General features: G+C 34.0%; 1 protein-coding gene across 2 annotated transcripts in view; it reads left to right on the top strand.

Annotated features, from left to right (window-relative positions):
* The first annotated feature begins 3,492 nt into the window (after positions 1-3,492).
* The window catches only part of sec24d (SEC24 homolog D, COPII coat complex component), a 28,198-nt gene continuing 14,688 nt past the window's right edge, over positions 3,493-17,002 (top strand). For both annotated transcript variants that reach the window (XM_051898890.1, XM_051898889.1), the window contains exons 1-11: positions 3,493-3,644; positions 6,447-6,644; positions 7,628-7,730; positions 7,817-7,959; positions 8,055-8,318; positions 8,535-8,689; positions 8,782-8,893; positions 8,977-9,104; positions 13,380-13,518; positions 13,671-13,786; positions 15,882-16,006. In XM_051898890.1, coding sequence (XP_051754850.1) covers positions 6,494-6,644; positions 7,628-7,730; positions 7,817-7,959; positions 8,055-8,318; positions 8,535-8,689; positions 8,782-8,893; positions 8,977-9,104; positions 13,380-13,518; positions 13,671-13,786; positions 15,882-16,006 — 1,436 coding nt within the window. In that variant the 5' untranslated portion in view covers positions 3,493-3,644; positions 6,447-6,493. The remainder of the gene's footprint in view (positions 3,645-6,446; positions 6,645-7,627; positions 7,731-7,816; positions 7,960-8,054; positions 8,319-8,534; positions 8,690-8,781; positions 8,894-8,976; positions 9,105-13,379; positions 13,519-13,670; positions 13,787-15,881; positions 16,007-17,002) is intronic.

Below are 17,002 nucleotides of genomic sequence, written 5' to 3'. Positions count from 1 at the left end.
CTTTTCTGGGCCTTGATAGTGTTAAATAAATTGCTGTCTGGAGTCAGAGAGCATCAAAAAATATCTTAATTTGTGTTCCGAAGATGAACGAAGGTCTTTGGAACGACATGAGGTTGAGTAAATAACGACATAATTTTCATTTCTGGATGAAATAACCCTTTAAATTTAACCATACCACTTGATATATGGTTATTTTAAGTGTACAATAAAAGATTATTAAAATGATTTAAAAATGTAATTTAAAGTAATAATTTGGCATTATTACAATAATTTGACACAAAATGCACTTTTTAAAAGTGTACTTAAGTGTGAAACATGAAAGTGCCAGTTCAGTGGCCTTTTATTTGAATATTAAAAGAATTATCTGCAAGTACAGCTTTTTTTACATATATATATATATATACTTTTAAAGGTGCGGTAAGTAGATTTTGAACAAATCTGTTGGACTTTGTTGATATAGAGTACCTCAGAGATGACGTGTTTTTGTAGGCAAAACCCAGAAGCGAGTTAGCATTTTAGGACTTCCGGTTCCATCGCCCTAAAGTCTATGGGTTTTTTGAGTGGGTTTTTGCTAAATCGCCTGAAATAAGGTCTGTGGTTAACAAAGCCTCTAAATATTTTCATGTTTTGATCTATGGCATAAAACACACCAGTTATAACCCGCTTGTGATTTTTTAAACCTTTATTCTGTCTTAAAAACGGCGGTTGCTAACAAGTTGCTAAAAAGGACTACTTCCTTTGGCGGGGACTTTAGACGTCATCATGACAAACAGGACATTTGGACAGCATTTCTCATGAAAAAGTGGATAAGTATTCATACACAGTGCAGATCATAATCAGTGAGCAGTTGTTTACCTGCATAACTCTCACTATCTGGCCACTGTTACACACGCAAGTGCGAGAGGATGTCTGTTTATCACAGCTGAGGCGCAACAAAATGCTTCACGAAAAATAAAGCACAGTTGATGAACGAATGACAAGGAAGCACAAAAAATGAACATACAGTACACAAAAGTAAATACAGTGTTCGTTGTTAGTCGCAAACAGCACAGCAGCTCCAGACACTCAAATCAGTTTTACTCACATGAGAAGCGGGATCAAAGCATTACCGCGTCTGTTTTCAGGCCTTCCCACTTAGCTCTCTCCAGCGCTGGAAAGCTTTTCTAATATAAACGCGGGTCCTAAAGCGTTTTGCCCAGTCATAAACCTTCATTCCAGTGATATTCTTTTGAGCTCTTTTGTATTGTGTCCCATCTCTCGTTCTGCAGTTTTTTTTCTTATTTTCAAATCTCCCTCTTGCTCGTTCTGTCTCCTAGACCGTCATACGCCCCCTAATGCTGATTGGTTACACGTTTGTTATTGGTGTCGGCCCGACTAACTTACTAACAGTGTAGTTGAAAAAATACATACCCCACCTTTAAGATCTGAAGTACACTACAAGTGCACAATCAATAGAATTAAGCACACTTTTTCACAAAGGCAGACCCACTCTTAAGTGAAGTTTAGAATGTAAATGCCTAAGAAAGTGAGAACTAACAGGTACAATATATAACTGTTAAGGTACTGGGAAGTTTTGTTTTAAATCACTTAAATATAGGCCTAATATGATGTTGGTCATATAGTAAAATGATGAAAATAGTCAAAAGCAAAAATAAATAAATAAAATAAAAACATGAAAATATTTAAATTTTAAATTAGAAAGGAATTTCTTTATCAGGATCAGTAACTTTTTTTTTTTAACTTTATTTTTATTTTATTTATTTATTTGTTTATTTGGTGTGTGTGTGTGTGTGTGTGTGTATGTGTGTGTGTGTGTGTGGAAACAAAATAAAGTGTTTTCAGGACATGTTGGGACATTTCTGTTGCTTTTCCACCTTTGTTGTTACATGAATTGTGTTTATATTTTGTGCATAATAATTGTTTTGTTGTTTAATTATTGCTGAAAAGCCGGTAACATAGCCTTTATTGCATTTTAAATACAGAAGGTTTAAAAAGGTTTTTCTTCAGTTTAAATCCACTAAGGTATTCCTTTCAATAACAGCATGTTTCTATTGTGACTGGACAACATGTCTCACTACACTTTTAGTAAAGTCAGTGATTGAAGTCTCACAGCACTCGAGCCAAAGCAGTGTCAGCGTTAATCAAGATGTTCATTAGCAAAATCAGATCATTTAGAGACACAAGGCCAGAATATTTAACATGATAAATGCTACTGTTCATATATCTGTGGGAGGTAATAAAGATCAGCGGCAGCGCTAATGTACTTTAAATGGCAGTATAATAAACTTGACAGATCAAGTTGGGCTAAAGCGACTGAAGACTCTAAGGGTCCGGAACAGTCTATCAAAGACAAACAGAAAGAGACTTTATGAAATCCATTTTTTCATATCACATGAGAAGTGCACTTAATTGTATTTATTGTGCACTTTTAGTGTACTTCATATCTTAAAAGTATATTTTTAAAAATCTATTTGCAGATAATATCATATTTAATGAATTAAAAGGCCACTTAAGTGTACTTAAGGAAAGTGACTATATTTCTTAACACACTTAAATACGCTTATAAAAAGTACATTTTTGCATAAAACTGCACATAAAGTATATTGTAAATTATTATATTTTAATAATCCTTTTTTGCCATGCTTTAACGTAGCCTACACTTATTTTGATGTGTTGACAACATACTAAAGCACATGTAACATGTAACATGTCTATTTTAGTTTATACCATAAATGCTTGTCAGTACATTCGGCAGTGCACTTTAACCACATGTAAAAGATAATAGAAGCAATTATGAAATTACATATTAAGATGTACTTAACTCCTACTTAAGTGGGTCAAAAAAGCACTTTTAAGTTCAAGTAATTGCACTGAAAATAAATTTAAATTAAAATACATTTTCATTTAATTTAAGCACATACAATTAAGTTTCCAAAAACATTATATTCAGCTTGCACTTAAGTATATCCTTTTAAAGTGTATTGTAGGCAATTTGTGTAATACTTCTTTTTAAATTTTTTTTTAAAAAGTATGCTGAAGTGTACTTCTTTTTCACAAGGGTAACCTAGGAGACACAAAACAGAAAGCATATATATAAAAGACTGATCGAATGTAGTCCTTAAGTTCTCATAGTACAGTTTGGCTTTTATGTATCTGACTGTGTGTGACTGTATGTTATAATGTCTTAAGAATTCCTCATTAAAATACAATGTATTATAACTGTAACAAAATGTTTCTCCATAGTGACTGGGACAATGTCACTTTCATTCAACATATTGTGCACAAGACTAAACAATAGAAAAAAAAAAATGCACATGATGAGCAGTCTTTAATAATATTATCGCATTTTGTCAATATACATTCATTTTTCCTTCAAGAAGCATCCGTAGATCACAGAACAAGATCATCTCAGAGAATCATCTTGTTCTCATTCTCAGCAAAGAATGGCTTTTGCTCGCTACGCAGTACGCACTGTGTCCTTGCTGACGTGTAGCGGGTCCCACCAGTGTGCGCATGCGCAGAGGCGCCTGCTGTATGACGCCGTGTACGCAGACACCGGCGCTGTGCTGGACTTTGACGTGGCACTCTCGGCACGCAATTCAACATCACCAGAGGAAAGGACGCAGTTCATCGTTTTCTCTCAGGTAAGTCTCTGTTATTTTGGTATGTACTAATAAACAAACTAACTAAAGATGTTTTCTGAAAGACACCCTTATTTTGGCCATAGTTTACAAGCGCCATTCTTTGAATAAACTTACAGTTTGGTTTATATGTCAGTTTCCGTGTCTAGCAGAAAATATTTCGTAACTTTGTATCACTGGAGTGACAGCTGGTGCACGCGCATCCTTATCAATCTATCGATTCTCTCCATGGCATGTGCTGAAGTGTTTCAGTATGGACTTTATTCAGTAAAGTCAGCTGTAGCTCACTGAAACATTACAGGTCTGTCATAACGGTCTTTGACGTGGCAGTTCAGGGCAGTGGCAGACTGATACTGTACTCTACTGTATCACTGAAGCATCTCTATTATATCATCTCTGTTCTGAATATCGTGTATGTTGAATGATATAAGTAGAACTCGATCTTACCCTGAGAGTTACTAAAGGCCTCTTGCAGAAATACTGTCGTGATTTCTTAGACAGGCCACTCTTGTCTATGATTATAAAGAATGACCAACCCAGGTTCAGTTTAGCAAATTTGTGTTTAATAAACCAGAGGACAGCAGAGTATTTATTTGCTGGAGTTGTTTTTTTTTTTTTTAAGCTCTGCTGTGTTACATATGGTGTAGGAAAATTAGTTTATTTTGATAAAAAAAAGTTTATTGTAATGTACTGTAGGCCTGTAATTACATTGTAATAATGTTAGTTATTTTAACGCAGATTCAGTAAACGTTTTAATTCAGTAAAACCTGATATTTGAATAGCTGTGATGTTAAAAAATATATTTTTTTTTTTAGAAAACAATGTATTTTACTGATTTATTTAAAGTAAAGACAAAATATTAATCACCTTTATGGGAAATTCCCTGCATGAACCATCACTTTTTTGCTTGTTTTTGTTATCATTTATGTACACTGGAGTTTTTTATGTTGCATTTTATGTTATGAAGTGGCTTTTTTGTTGTTGTTGTTGTTGTTGTTGTTTTAGGCAACTTTAAATCAGTATTTATTACACCAGTACATTTTAATGTAACAAACAGAGTGTAATATCTAAGATAGGTTGGTATATTAACATTACATGATTTAATTAAATACAGAGTTAAGACTTATCAATATATTGCAAGTACATTGCTGTATTATGTACGGTCAGTTATAGTTAATTAATTTGATGGTTGAATACAATAGTCAAACCAATATATTCACATTTTGTATGTAGCAGTTTGTATTTTTGGCGATTGTGTTATCATAAACTCCTCTTATCTCAGTCTAGTACCAAAGTTCCTGATCACACATGCTTAGTGTTGAGGTAATGATATCAAGGAAACTCAGAACTGTAGAAAATATTTCATTATCTCATCTATTTACAACAAACTGCTTCTGCCTTTCATTCATTCTTGCAAGGGAAACCTTTTCTTCTGTAAAAGAAGTAAGCTTAATTGAATTGAATGTGCACTTCTAGTCCAATTCAAGTCTTCTGTACTTGCAGATAATATAATATTAATGAAATTAAGGCCGCTTTCATGACTGTTTTTGACACTTAAATACACTTTTTAAAAAAATGCAATAAAATATGATTATAATTTTAATCTGTGTGTTATTTGATATTACGTTTAAAGTTAATGTTTTTAATGTACTAAATTGCAACTTCACTTAAGTGGGTCAAAAAAGCTCTGTGAAGTTTAGTTAATTGCATTTAATATACATTTACAGTACTTTTTAATTGAATTGCACTCAACATGCAATTAAAGGGTTACTTCACCCAAAAATGAAAATTCTGTCATTAATGACTCACCCTCATCTCATTCCAAACCCGTAAGACCTTCGTTCATCTTCAGTACACAAATTAAGATATTTTTGATGAAATCCGAGAGGTAAATGACTTGACCACAGACAGCAATATAATAATAACACTTTCAAGGTCCAGAAAGGTACTAAAGACATCGTTAAAACAGTCGACGTGACTGCAGTAGTTCAACCTTAATTTTATGAAGCGACGAGAATACTTTTTGTGCCAAAAACAAAACAAAAATATCTTCTTTTCTGTGTCATTCTCATACTTTGTTTACGTTCGGCACTTCCAGGTTCTACATCAGAACGGCGACTCATCACACACATGCGTCGTGCTGCTCACGTGATCAGCTTTGGCCAATACTGAGCCGGCGTTCTGACGTAAACACAGAAGCCTTCACTGTGCTTACTGAGTCAACTGCGTAAGGATAATAACAGGGAAGAGAAGAGATTGTTGAATAAAGTCGTTGTTTTTTTTTTTTTTTTTGTGCACAAAAAGTATTCTCATCACTTTATAAAATTAAGGTTGAACCACTGCAGTCACGTCGACTGTTTTAACAATGTCTTTAGTACCTTTCTGGACCTTGAAAGTGTTGATTATATTGCTGTCTTTGGAGGAGTCATATACCTCTTGGATTTCATTAAAATATCTTAATTTGTGTTCCGAAGATGAACTAAAGTCTTACAGGTTTGGAACAACATGAGGGTGAGTAATTAATGACAGAAATTTCATTTTTGGGTGAACTAACCCTTTAAATGTCTGAAAACATTCAGTTCACACTATAGTATAAGTACTCTTAGTATGCTAAAGTGTGCTTCTTTTGTTAGTATTGTGCTGAGTAACCATGTTAAGGTAATGTTTCAAAACTAAATGTTTATGTATATTTCTGCAATTTCTGTTTATGTATATTTTAAACCTGCAAAATGAATAATGTGGAACGTCACATTGCAAACATATAAAGTAGATTGTAATTCAGCCCATTTTTTTTTTTTTTTCCAGGTCACATTTTTTGTCCCAGACTGGAATGACAGAGGTATAACAGTAGGATGAGTCAGCAAGGTTATGTTGCCACCCCTCCATACTCCCAGGCTCAGGCTGGAATGGGGGGATACTCTACTGGATTTGGGAACCCCCCACCTCAGTCGCATTATGGGGCCTATGGATCTCCACCACAGGGTTATTCTGCCCCACCGACAGGTAAAATGAAACTTCTTTTGTTGATTTTTTTTTTTTTTTAAACTCTTCTTCAGTTCTGTGGTTGTAATACTTGCAAGTTTCATCTTGTCCTTGATATAGGAGTCTCAGCAAAGCCTCAGCCTAAATAAACAGAGACAAACTGTTAGGAAACTGCTCTTCATTATAGTTTCACCTGATATAACATCCCGCGTGTTCTCGTAAGGCTGCTTGATTTATTATGCCAAAAATTCATAATCACAATTATTAAAGGGATAGTTCACCCAAAAATGAACATTTTGTCATCATTTACTCACCCTCATGTCGTTCCAAACCTGTATGACTTTCTTTTTCTTCTGCTGAACACAAAAGAAGACATTTTGAAGAATGTCGGAAACCAAAAAGTTGATGGTCCCCATTGACTTCCATAGTATTTTTTTTCCAAATTATAGAAGTCAGTGGGGTCCATCAACTGTTTGGTTACCCATATTCTTCAAAATATCTTATTTTGTGTTCAGCAGAAGAAAGAAACTCATACAGGGTTGGAACGACATAAGGGTGAGTAAATAATGACAATTTTCATTTTTGGGTGAACAAACCCTTTAAACACGATTAGGAGTGGGCAATATAACCAAAATTGTGTACAAGTATTTTTTTCATGCATCTGATGTATTTCCTAACTGTTTTTGATCACTCAAATGTCTATGTGAATATGTGTTTATGTGAATACTCGCCATTTTACAACAGGCACGTTACATGATTTGACTGATTTGGTTTTTAGGGCTTTTAAGGAGAGGTGAAAGGGCACCACTTTGAAGAAAAACAACAGAATCCGGCACAATAATTGTTTTTATCATGATTGTTGGAAGCCAAAATCGAAATCAAATTTGATTAATCGCACATCCATATGTTCCAATACAGTAGTTACATACTCTGTAGTTTATATTCGAAGACTAATTTTTCCCACAGTATTATGTGCTCACATGAAATGAATGCTGTTTTTCCAGGTGTGCTCAAGCCACCTGCCTCTTCTCCTTCTGGGATGCCTCCACCACCAGTATCCAGCCAGTATGGTGCTAACATTCAGCAGAACGGGGCCCATCCCCACAGGTAAATACTAGTTCAATGTTATTGAAAGTGAATCATTTAATAATATATAGCTTATATATAGCTAATATATTTTTTACTCCCATCAGTTTCGCTCCTCCTGCTGCTTCAGCTCCATCCATGTCTCCTTATGGGCAGCCTCCTCAGAGTGTTTATCAAAGTATGGCACAAGCCCCACCTCCAACTCAACAGCTGACCAATCAAATGAGTAGCATGAACATTGCAGGATATGGTAAGTGAGATGCCATTTTGTATTTATTTGAAGTTCAGATAGTTGATGTGTAGCTTTAACTGGCCCATTTTATACCCATGCACCATGATGTTTAGGTCAAAGGCCCATGCAGTCTCCTTTAAGCTCAGCAGCACCACAACAATTTCAGACGTCACCACCATCTGCAATGGGACATCCTCCACCTGCAATGGGACATCCTCCACTTTCTCCACCTGGACAACAGCCACCTTCATTAGGATCTCCTCCACCAATGGCCACTATGGGTTCTATGCCAGCTCCACCTATGGGAATGTCTGGCCCACCTGGACCAGGTGTCCACCAACCACCACTTGGACCCCAAGGCTATCAACAGCAACCAGGTTAAAATTAGGAAATTTTGCAACAATGACAACGAAATTGTCGGGACTATCTGTCTGACCAATTGCAGAAGGATTGTGGGTCGTGTTTGCAAAACCTGTTTGAAAACGAACAATCTTCATTTTTCACTTGCAATTATATGTAGAAATTACACACTTCACCTCAGCACTATTTGTAGGGGCAAATGTTGAACCATTATTTTTGCTTCTGATCTAAAGGGAGCCCGATTGCAGGCCCGTATGGTGCACAAATGGCAGGACCACAGATGGCAGGGCCACAAACAGGCGCTTACCCAGGAGGCTTCCCTGGAGGTCCATCCCAAATGGCCGGCCCTCCTCAGAAGAAGCTGGACCCGGACTCTATTCCAAGCACGGTAATAAAAAATAAAATAAAAATGCTACATTTATAGTGTAAAAGTATTTTAATTTGTGCACATTTCAAGATACACTTACTTTTCTCTTCCAGACGCAAGTGATTGAGGATGACCAGGCTAAGAGAGGAGGCCAGGTGTATGTCACAAACGTCAGGGGTCAGGTGCCTCCACTGGTCACCACAGATTTCACAGTACAGGATCAAGGTAAGCATCTTTGCACTTCACTCTAAATATTAGCATAAAAGTACTTTTATTTAATATGGTACTTTTTTTGTTGCTATTTTAAGGGAATGCCAGCCCAAGGTTCATGCGGTGCACAACATATTCCTTCCCCTGCACTGCTGACCTTGCAAAGCAGTGCAAAGTGCCTCTGGCAGCCATTATCAAACCCTTCGCTACCGTGCCCAAAAATGAGGTATGCAGCATTTTATCAACACTCTGATTTTTCGCAGTTTTTCAGTTTTGAGTTTATGTACTAGATTTAGTTTTTACATTTACACTACCGGTCAAAAGTTTGGATGTTTTTTAATGTTTTTGAACGAAGTCTCTTATGCTCATTAAGGCTGCATTTATTTAATAATAAATACAGAAAAAACAATAATATTGTGAAATATTATTACAATTTAAAATTATGGTTTTCTATTTTAATATACTTTAAAATATAATTTATTTCTGTGATGCAAAACTGAATTGTCACCATCATTACCCCAGTCTTCAGTGTCACATGATCCTTCAGAAATCATTGAAATATGCTGATTTATTATCAATGTTGGAAACAGTTGTGCTGCTTAATATTATTTTATAACCTGTGATACTTTTTCAGGATTCTTTGATGAATAAAAAGTTAAAAAATATCAGCATTTATTTAAAATAGAAATATTTTGTAACAATATACTGTACCGTTCAAAAGTTTGGGGTCAGTAATTTTTTTTCTTTCTTTTTTTTTGAAAGAAATTAATACTTTTATTCAGCACGGATGTGTTAAATTGATAAAAAGTGATAGTAAAGATTTATATTGTTAGAAAAGATTTATATTTTGAATAAATGCTGTTCTTTTTAACCTTTTATTCATCAATGAATCCTGAAAAAAGTATCACAGGTTCCATAAAAATATTAAGCAACACAACTGTTTTCAACATTGATAATAACAAGTATCAAATCAGCATATTAGAATGATTTCTGAAGGATCATGTGACACTGAAGACTGGAGTAATGATGCTGGAAATTCAGCTTTGCATCACAGAAATAAATTATATTTTAAAGTATATTAAAATAAAAAAACATAATTTTAAATTGTAATAATATGTTTTTTTCTGTATTTATTATGAAATAAATGCAGCCTTAATGAGCATAAGAGACCTCGTTCAAAAACATTAAAAATAGTAATGTTTCCAAACTTTTGACCGGTAGTGTATTCATTTAGCAGACATGATTTACAAGTGAGGAATGCTACAACATAAGTGACCATTCAAAGGAATTTTTAGTATGTTTTATATGTTGTAAAATGTACAAAACCATGTTTTGGGAAAGCACCTAATGTTTAATGCTGTAATACTGTACACACATCTTCCACCATGTGAAAAAAAATACACACTTGCATACTTTTAAAAAGTGTACTTGTATACAATAGTATATTTAAGTGCAAACTGAATGTGATGGATGTTTTCGGACACTTAATTGCAGATTAATGAAATTTCATAATTGATTCAGTTGTCTTGGAAATATGGTTTAAGTGTACTGCTGAATGTACTGACAAGCAAGTATGGCAAACTAAAGCATAGATGAATGTAATTTCTATTGAAACTTGTATGTCATGTATTTAAATATATTTGTTACACATGTGTAACCATGAAGTTAGTACATTAAAAATATATTAACTTTAAATGTAATATTGAATAAAACTACAGTTAAATTATTATTAAGCATGACAAAAGATTATTAAAACATAATCATTTAAAATGTACTTTGAAGTAAAACTTTTAATATGGCATTATTACAGTGCATCTTTTTAAAAGTCTACTTAAGTGTGTTAAGAAACAGTCATGAAACGGTACTCTCTTTAAGTATACTTAAGTGGCCTTTTATTTCATTAATACTATATCATCTTCAAGTACAGCTGTTTTTAAAAATACACTTTTAAAATTTGAAATACAGTACAAGAGCACATTCAGTACAATTAAGCACACTTCTTTTCTTTTTTTTAAACTTAAAACATTTCTCTCCACCGAAGGTCTCTAATCTCTATTGTGTGTTTTCAATATGCACATATTCATTCAGTATCATCTTACATTTAATGAGATTTGAGAGATTTTTTGACAGCAAATGGTCATCATTCACTTTGATTTTACAGAAAAGAGCTGTGCGAATATTCTGCTAAACGTCTCTTTTTGTGATACATGGAAAAAAAGAAAATCATACAGGTTTGGAACAACATGAGGCTGAGAAAATGAACCTTTGTTTTAATAATTAACACTGTTGTCCATGGTGTTGTCTTTGTAAAATACTGCCTTTGGAATATGTTCAAAGCCTAATTCATGGGTGTCCCCTCAGTTTGTGTCAGTAGTTTTGATGCCTTTAAGACTTGTTTAACTCTGCAGTCTTTTATTGCTTTTTCCTTCGTCATTATGCTTCAGAGCCTTTTTAGGAAATGCTAGTATTCTCATGAGAGGCTAATTAGTTTAAGTTCAGTCTCCAATGAACATGTCAGATAAATAGTTTATTGTACTGTAAAAGAAGGAAATCACTCCACATTTTGATTTTGATCTATATGACTCCATATTGCAGCATCTATGATCCAAATTCAGAGATGTCAGAGATAATGTAATGAAATCATTCTAATCTACTTCATACTTTCATAAAAGCTCATTGTCTGACAGCTCAGATTTTGCTGTCACCTTATTAAAATGACACAGCAACAATTGAACATTGTTCAACAACAATTTCAAAGTTGACTGAAAACAGAATTTTGAAATTCAAAATGATCTCAGCTTAAACTCTTTTTTTTTTTTTTTTTTTTTTTAAATTTAAGATCTATGTATTTTATATCTTTGTAAACATAATTTGAACTTCAGTTAATGAAGGTAACATTTAATTTTTTTCCATCTTAAATTAGGGATGCACCGATACCGATACCAGTATCAGTATCGGGCCGATACCAAGCTCATGTACTTGTACTCGTACTCGTAAAAATACCCCTGATACCAAAGACCGATACCTCATGTGACGTAACTGTCAGAATTTTCCATCCACAGAGACACCGGCGGCAGCAGCAGAAACAATGTCATCCTCAGAAGTGTGGAAATACTTCAAAATTAATGATGACAACACACACATTGCGAACTGCATGCTTTCAATCACAATTCGTTATCGATTAGTGAAGGCGGGATAGGCGCCTCTCTCTCGCGTGCGCTCTCTTTCCTGCGCGCGATCCCAGTTCTCTCAGACAGCGCGCGATCAGTTCTCCTCGCGCCTGAATGGTCAAATGCACACATAGTTGTCAAAATGTCCATCGCGTGGAGTATCTCACGTAAATACATTCGGTTATGGCTTAAGTGGACGTAAACATTTGGGTGAAAACAGGATATGTGTCAGTATCCATGGATTCGGTCTTAAAGGGACCGTAGCCTATATTTGTCATTAATGTTAATAAAACAACAAAAGATGTTAAATAAATGTATACATGGTAAATAAACCTACTGTATCTGAAAAACAAGTTTATTTAATTTGTATCTCTATAATATTTGTTGTATTGTTTGTAATTTGTTTGTAAATTTCTTTTTATATAACAACAATTATATATATTGGTAATTTTGCCCTTTGAAGGTTATTGGACACTGTGAAATTTTTGTTCTTTAAGTTTGTGACAAGCACATAAAAATTATTAGTTTTTTCATTAGAGTAATAATAAAGAAGCTGCCCTACATTCATTAGTCTCACTGTGTTGTGCTTGGAAAACTGCAACATCACCAAAGAGAGAGAGAGAGAGAGAGAGAAATTAATAAATGTATAGGCATCGGTATCTGTATCGGCGAGTACCAGAAAAAAAGTATCGGTACTCGTACTCTGTCCTTAAAAAATGGTATTGGTGCATCCCTATCTTAAATTTTAAATGTGATTTAAAAAAAAAAAAAAAATAGTTGTATTCACTACTGTTTTTATTAAAATACCATAAACAAAATACAGTGAAATATTACTATTTAAAATAACTGTTTTCAATTTAAATATAATTTAAATTTATTCCTGTGATGCAAAGCTGAATTTTCAGCATCATTACTCTGGTCTTCAGTCACATGATCCTTCAGAAATCATTAATATGCTGATTTAGTTCAATGATGAAAATAGTTGTGCTGCCTAATATTTCTGTGAAATCTGTGACAAATTTTTTTTTTTTTTTTTCAGGACTCTTTGATGAATAGAAAGTTGAAAAGATTTATTTGAAATAGAAGCCGTTTGTAACATAAATGTCTTTACTGTCACTTTTGATTAATTGAATGCATCCTTGCTGAATAAAAGTATTAATAAAAAAAAAAAAATCACATTGACCCCAAACTTTTGAACGCTAGTGTATGTGTAACTATATATAAGCATACTGTATAAAATGGTATCGCATATGTTACAGTAAAGATGTTATGGCTGTGTATACTGTAGGTCTTATTTTTCATTCTGACTGTGATCTGCTTGTGCTCTGTAGACTCCTCTGTACATTGTAAATCATGGTGAGACCGGACCGATCCGCTGCAACCGCTGTAAGGCCTACATGTGTCCTTACATGCAGTTTATCGATGGAGGACGACGCTACCAGTGTGGCTTCTGCAGCTGTATTAATGAAGGTTGGAACTGTACCATTGGAGACTGCTGAGATCTTAATTCTTACACACAGCATGTGTATGCTGTGTTTCCTGTCAGCATATGGAAAGGATTATTTGTCTGTGCAATCATAGCTAAAAAAAGTGTTTCTAAAAATGTGTTTCCACTACCTTAGTTCCAGTGCAGTATTTCCAGCATCTGGACCATATGGGGAGAAGAATGGATCTGTATGAGAGACCAGAACTGTCTTTGGGCTCATACGAGTTCATTGCCACGTTGGATTACTGCAAGGTAACAATCTTCACAACATCCAGGTTTAAACAATGAGGACTTGCTTTTTGTTTTTGTTGTATACTTTTTATATAAGTCTACGTTAGTCACAGTCAGATTTTATTAGATTAGTAATGCTTATTATTAATAGGTTATATTTGATTTATCTAAATAAAGTCCTTTGCGAACACGATTTCCCTCTAGAAATGTAATGGTGTAAGAGAGTGTGTAGATTATTAGAGAATGTGTGTTTTGTCCAAATGGGGTCAGTTTGCCCTGGGAAGCAGCTGAGAAAGGTTTCTTTCTTGGCAGTCACATCACATATTTTGTTCATGCATATACAATTAAATCTTGAGAGTAAACATGATAAAAATGAAACATGATTAAAATTAGGAAAACAATTTATGCTTAGTGTACAAAAAAAAAAAAAAAAAATGACCCTTTAATTGATTATACAGAGGCAAGTTTGAATTTAGTGAGCATTTTTAAGCTGCTCTGCCAGCAGGTCAGCTGAAAGTTAACTTGCTTTTTTTGAAAATGCACAGAATGTGTAATTGCACAATATGAATAAAAAATCTATTTTTCAGTCAAAAAATACTCAAAAGCCAAAAGTTTAAATTCACCTTGCAGTATCTGCGGTTTTGAAAATTGAAAAATAATGTCATTTATTACTCACCCTCATGCCGTTCCACACCCGTAAGACCTTCGTTCATCTTCAGAACACAAATTAAGATATTTTTGTTGAAATCCGATGGTTCAGTGAGGCCTGCATTGCCAGCAATGACATTTCCTCTCTCAAGATCCATTAATGTACTAAAAACATATTTAAATCAGTTCATGTGAGTACAGTGGTTCAATATTAATATTATAAAGTGATTTTAAAAATATTAAAATCATGAAGCAGTGTTTTGAAATCAGCCATCACTATATAAGTTGTTATTTAGTTTTTTTGGCACACCAAAAATATTCTCGTCACTTTATAATAATAATATTACTACAACAAGCTAACCCTAAAATTTACATAAACTCTGCATAAAATCTTTACAAAATTAATATTTACAATAAACTCTTTACAAAGGGGGTGAGGCCATGTTGGGCTGCTGTAGAGAAGAGAAAGAGTTGTTGTAGTAGAGTGTTGTTACCATGCCATCATTTTACACCGGACTGATTCACAAATGAGGGTCAATTCAACGCTGGATTTGCACAAAAGATTAACATGACGACACATGCTAGTCGATGAGTTGAATCAACTCCACAGCAACACATCCAGATGTATTCTAAAAGTTTTGCTCACACCCAAATAGGGGCAAATTTCAATTTTTTGACATAAAAGGGGCATTATATGTCCTCTTTAAAAAAAGAAAAAGAAAAAAAAAGACCTTGCTCAAAAGTTTATGCTTAATTTTTAATACTGTGTATCATTTACCTGGATGATGCATGGCCTAGATGTTCCATGTTTATTATTTTGAGATGCTTTGTCCTGAGCACAGGACATTTGAATCCTTTCCAGCAGTGACTGTTTTGAGATCCATCTTTTCACACTGAAGACAAATTAGGGACTCATAAATAGCTATTACAAAAGCTGCAAACATTCACTGATGCTCAAGAGCCAGGAAGTGTAAACTTTTGAAACCTTGTGCATTATGTATTACATTCTCACGGTTCAGGGTGAAAAGTAGGCTGTAATCTCAAATTAACTTGATTTCAGTTCAGTTATCAGACTAAAGAGATCCATGACACATTTTTGGCCCCAGTCCGTGCCTGGGTTCCTCATCTCAGCCTGACACCATAATCCGCTGTCTGGGCTCTTATTTCTCTCAGATGCTTATTAATATTTGAGGATCAGATCCTGCAGTGCTTAATAAAATCATCACAGTTGATCTCTACTATCCTTCTGCCTGTGTTTTGTAATGTGTTCATCTTGCCATTTCTTTATATAAAAAGATAAAAAGCTTTCTCATGCAATTGATATGCATTCACATAATTGCAAACTTTGTGTATTTTCTGCCATATGATATGGCTTATGTACCAGGTTTGTGAAATGAGCAAAAATAGCACACTTTGAAGTTCATGAACTAACATAATTCATACTGTGATGTTCTTTTCTGTCTTTAAGAATAATAAGCCTCCTAATCCTCCTGCCTACATCTTCATGATCGATGTCTCCTACAACAACATAAAAAGTGGACTTGTCAAACTAATATGTGAGGAACTGAAGACATTGCTTGACCGACTTCCAAAGTAAGTTGAGAGATAATATTTGCTGTCTATATTTAAAGAAAATGGGGGAGAGAAAAATTATAAATCATCATTGTTCTTCATAATAACTCTAATACTTGAACATTTTGTTTTATTGTTGCTCTTGGATTTTGTATGAAGGCTGTCAGGTTAAAATCTATGTTTAGGGAACATTTATATTTTAGATGCCATGTGCTGTTACTAGTGTCTGTCTTTTTTCACCATTTGTAATCAGTGTTTGCAATTTACCTAATATTTCTTTTATACAACATATAATTTTTGAATACACTTTTAATACTATAAATATAGTATACTTTTTAAATGGTAAAATGTTTCACAAATTGAGAATGTTGTTCATATGAAGTTTCATATGAAGGATATAATGTATAGGGCATTGCGGAATGAAATTTGAAATTTACTGTATGACATGAAATGTCACTGAATTTGCTCAAATTTGGATGAATAAATCAAAAGAGGGGCTGTACGCTTAATCAAATCACGATATGGACTAGTGAATATTAAACAGCAAAAAGAATTCTATTCAGATATGAATTCTGCATGTTCTGTCTCTCGTTTTGATTGAGCATCGCAGTTTCGTTTCTAATTTAAACATTAAACCTCTGTTGTGCAGCACTTTGTTTGCAAAAAATGTAAGGAATTTTTCAAAATAAATATATATATATATATATATATATATATATACATACATTTTAAAAGATTAATTAACTCTGTGGTGCTCTTCGATCTTCGATTTGTTTTTTTTTTAATTTTTTTACTTGGTAAAGGTTTTGGCACTTGATATGTGAACAACAACAACAACAACAAATCATGGACCTGATTCGAAAAGGTTAAATGGTCCTGAAAAAAAATAGTCACTCTTTAATCGGAAGCAGATTTTATCTAGTGAAAACATTTGGTACTGCAGCCAAACAAAATCTTACTGAAAGCTCTTTTTTTTTTTTTTAGATATCAACCTCAGATTTGGAGCCCAACTTGTTT

The sequence above is a fragment of the Ctenopharyngodon idella genome, chromosome 7 (genome assembly GCF_019924925.1).
Source record: "Ctenopharyngodon idella isolate HZGC_01 chromosome 7, HZGC01, whole genome shotgun sequence".
Lineage (NCBI taxonomy): Eukaryota > Metazoa > Chordata > Actinopteri > Cypriniformes > Xenocyprididae > Ctenopharyngodon > Ctenopharyngodon idella.
Note: the sequence above shows the minus strand (reverse complement) of the source record. Positions and strands in the feature narration are given on the sequence as shown.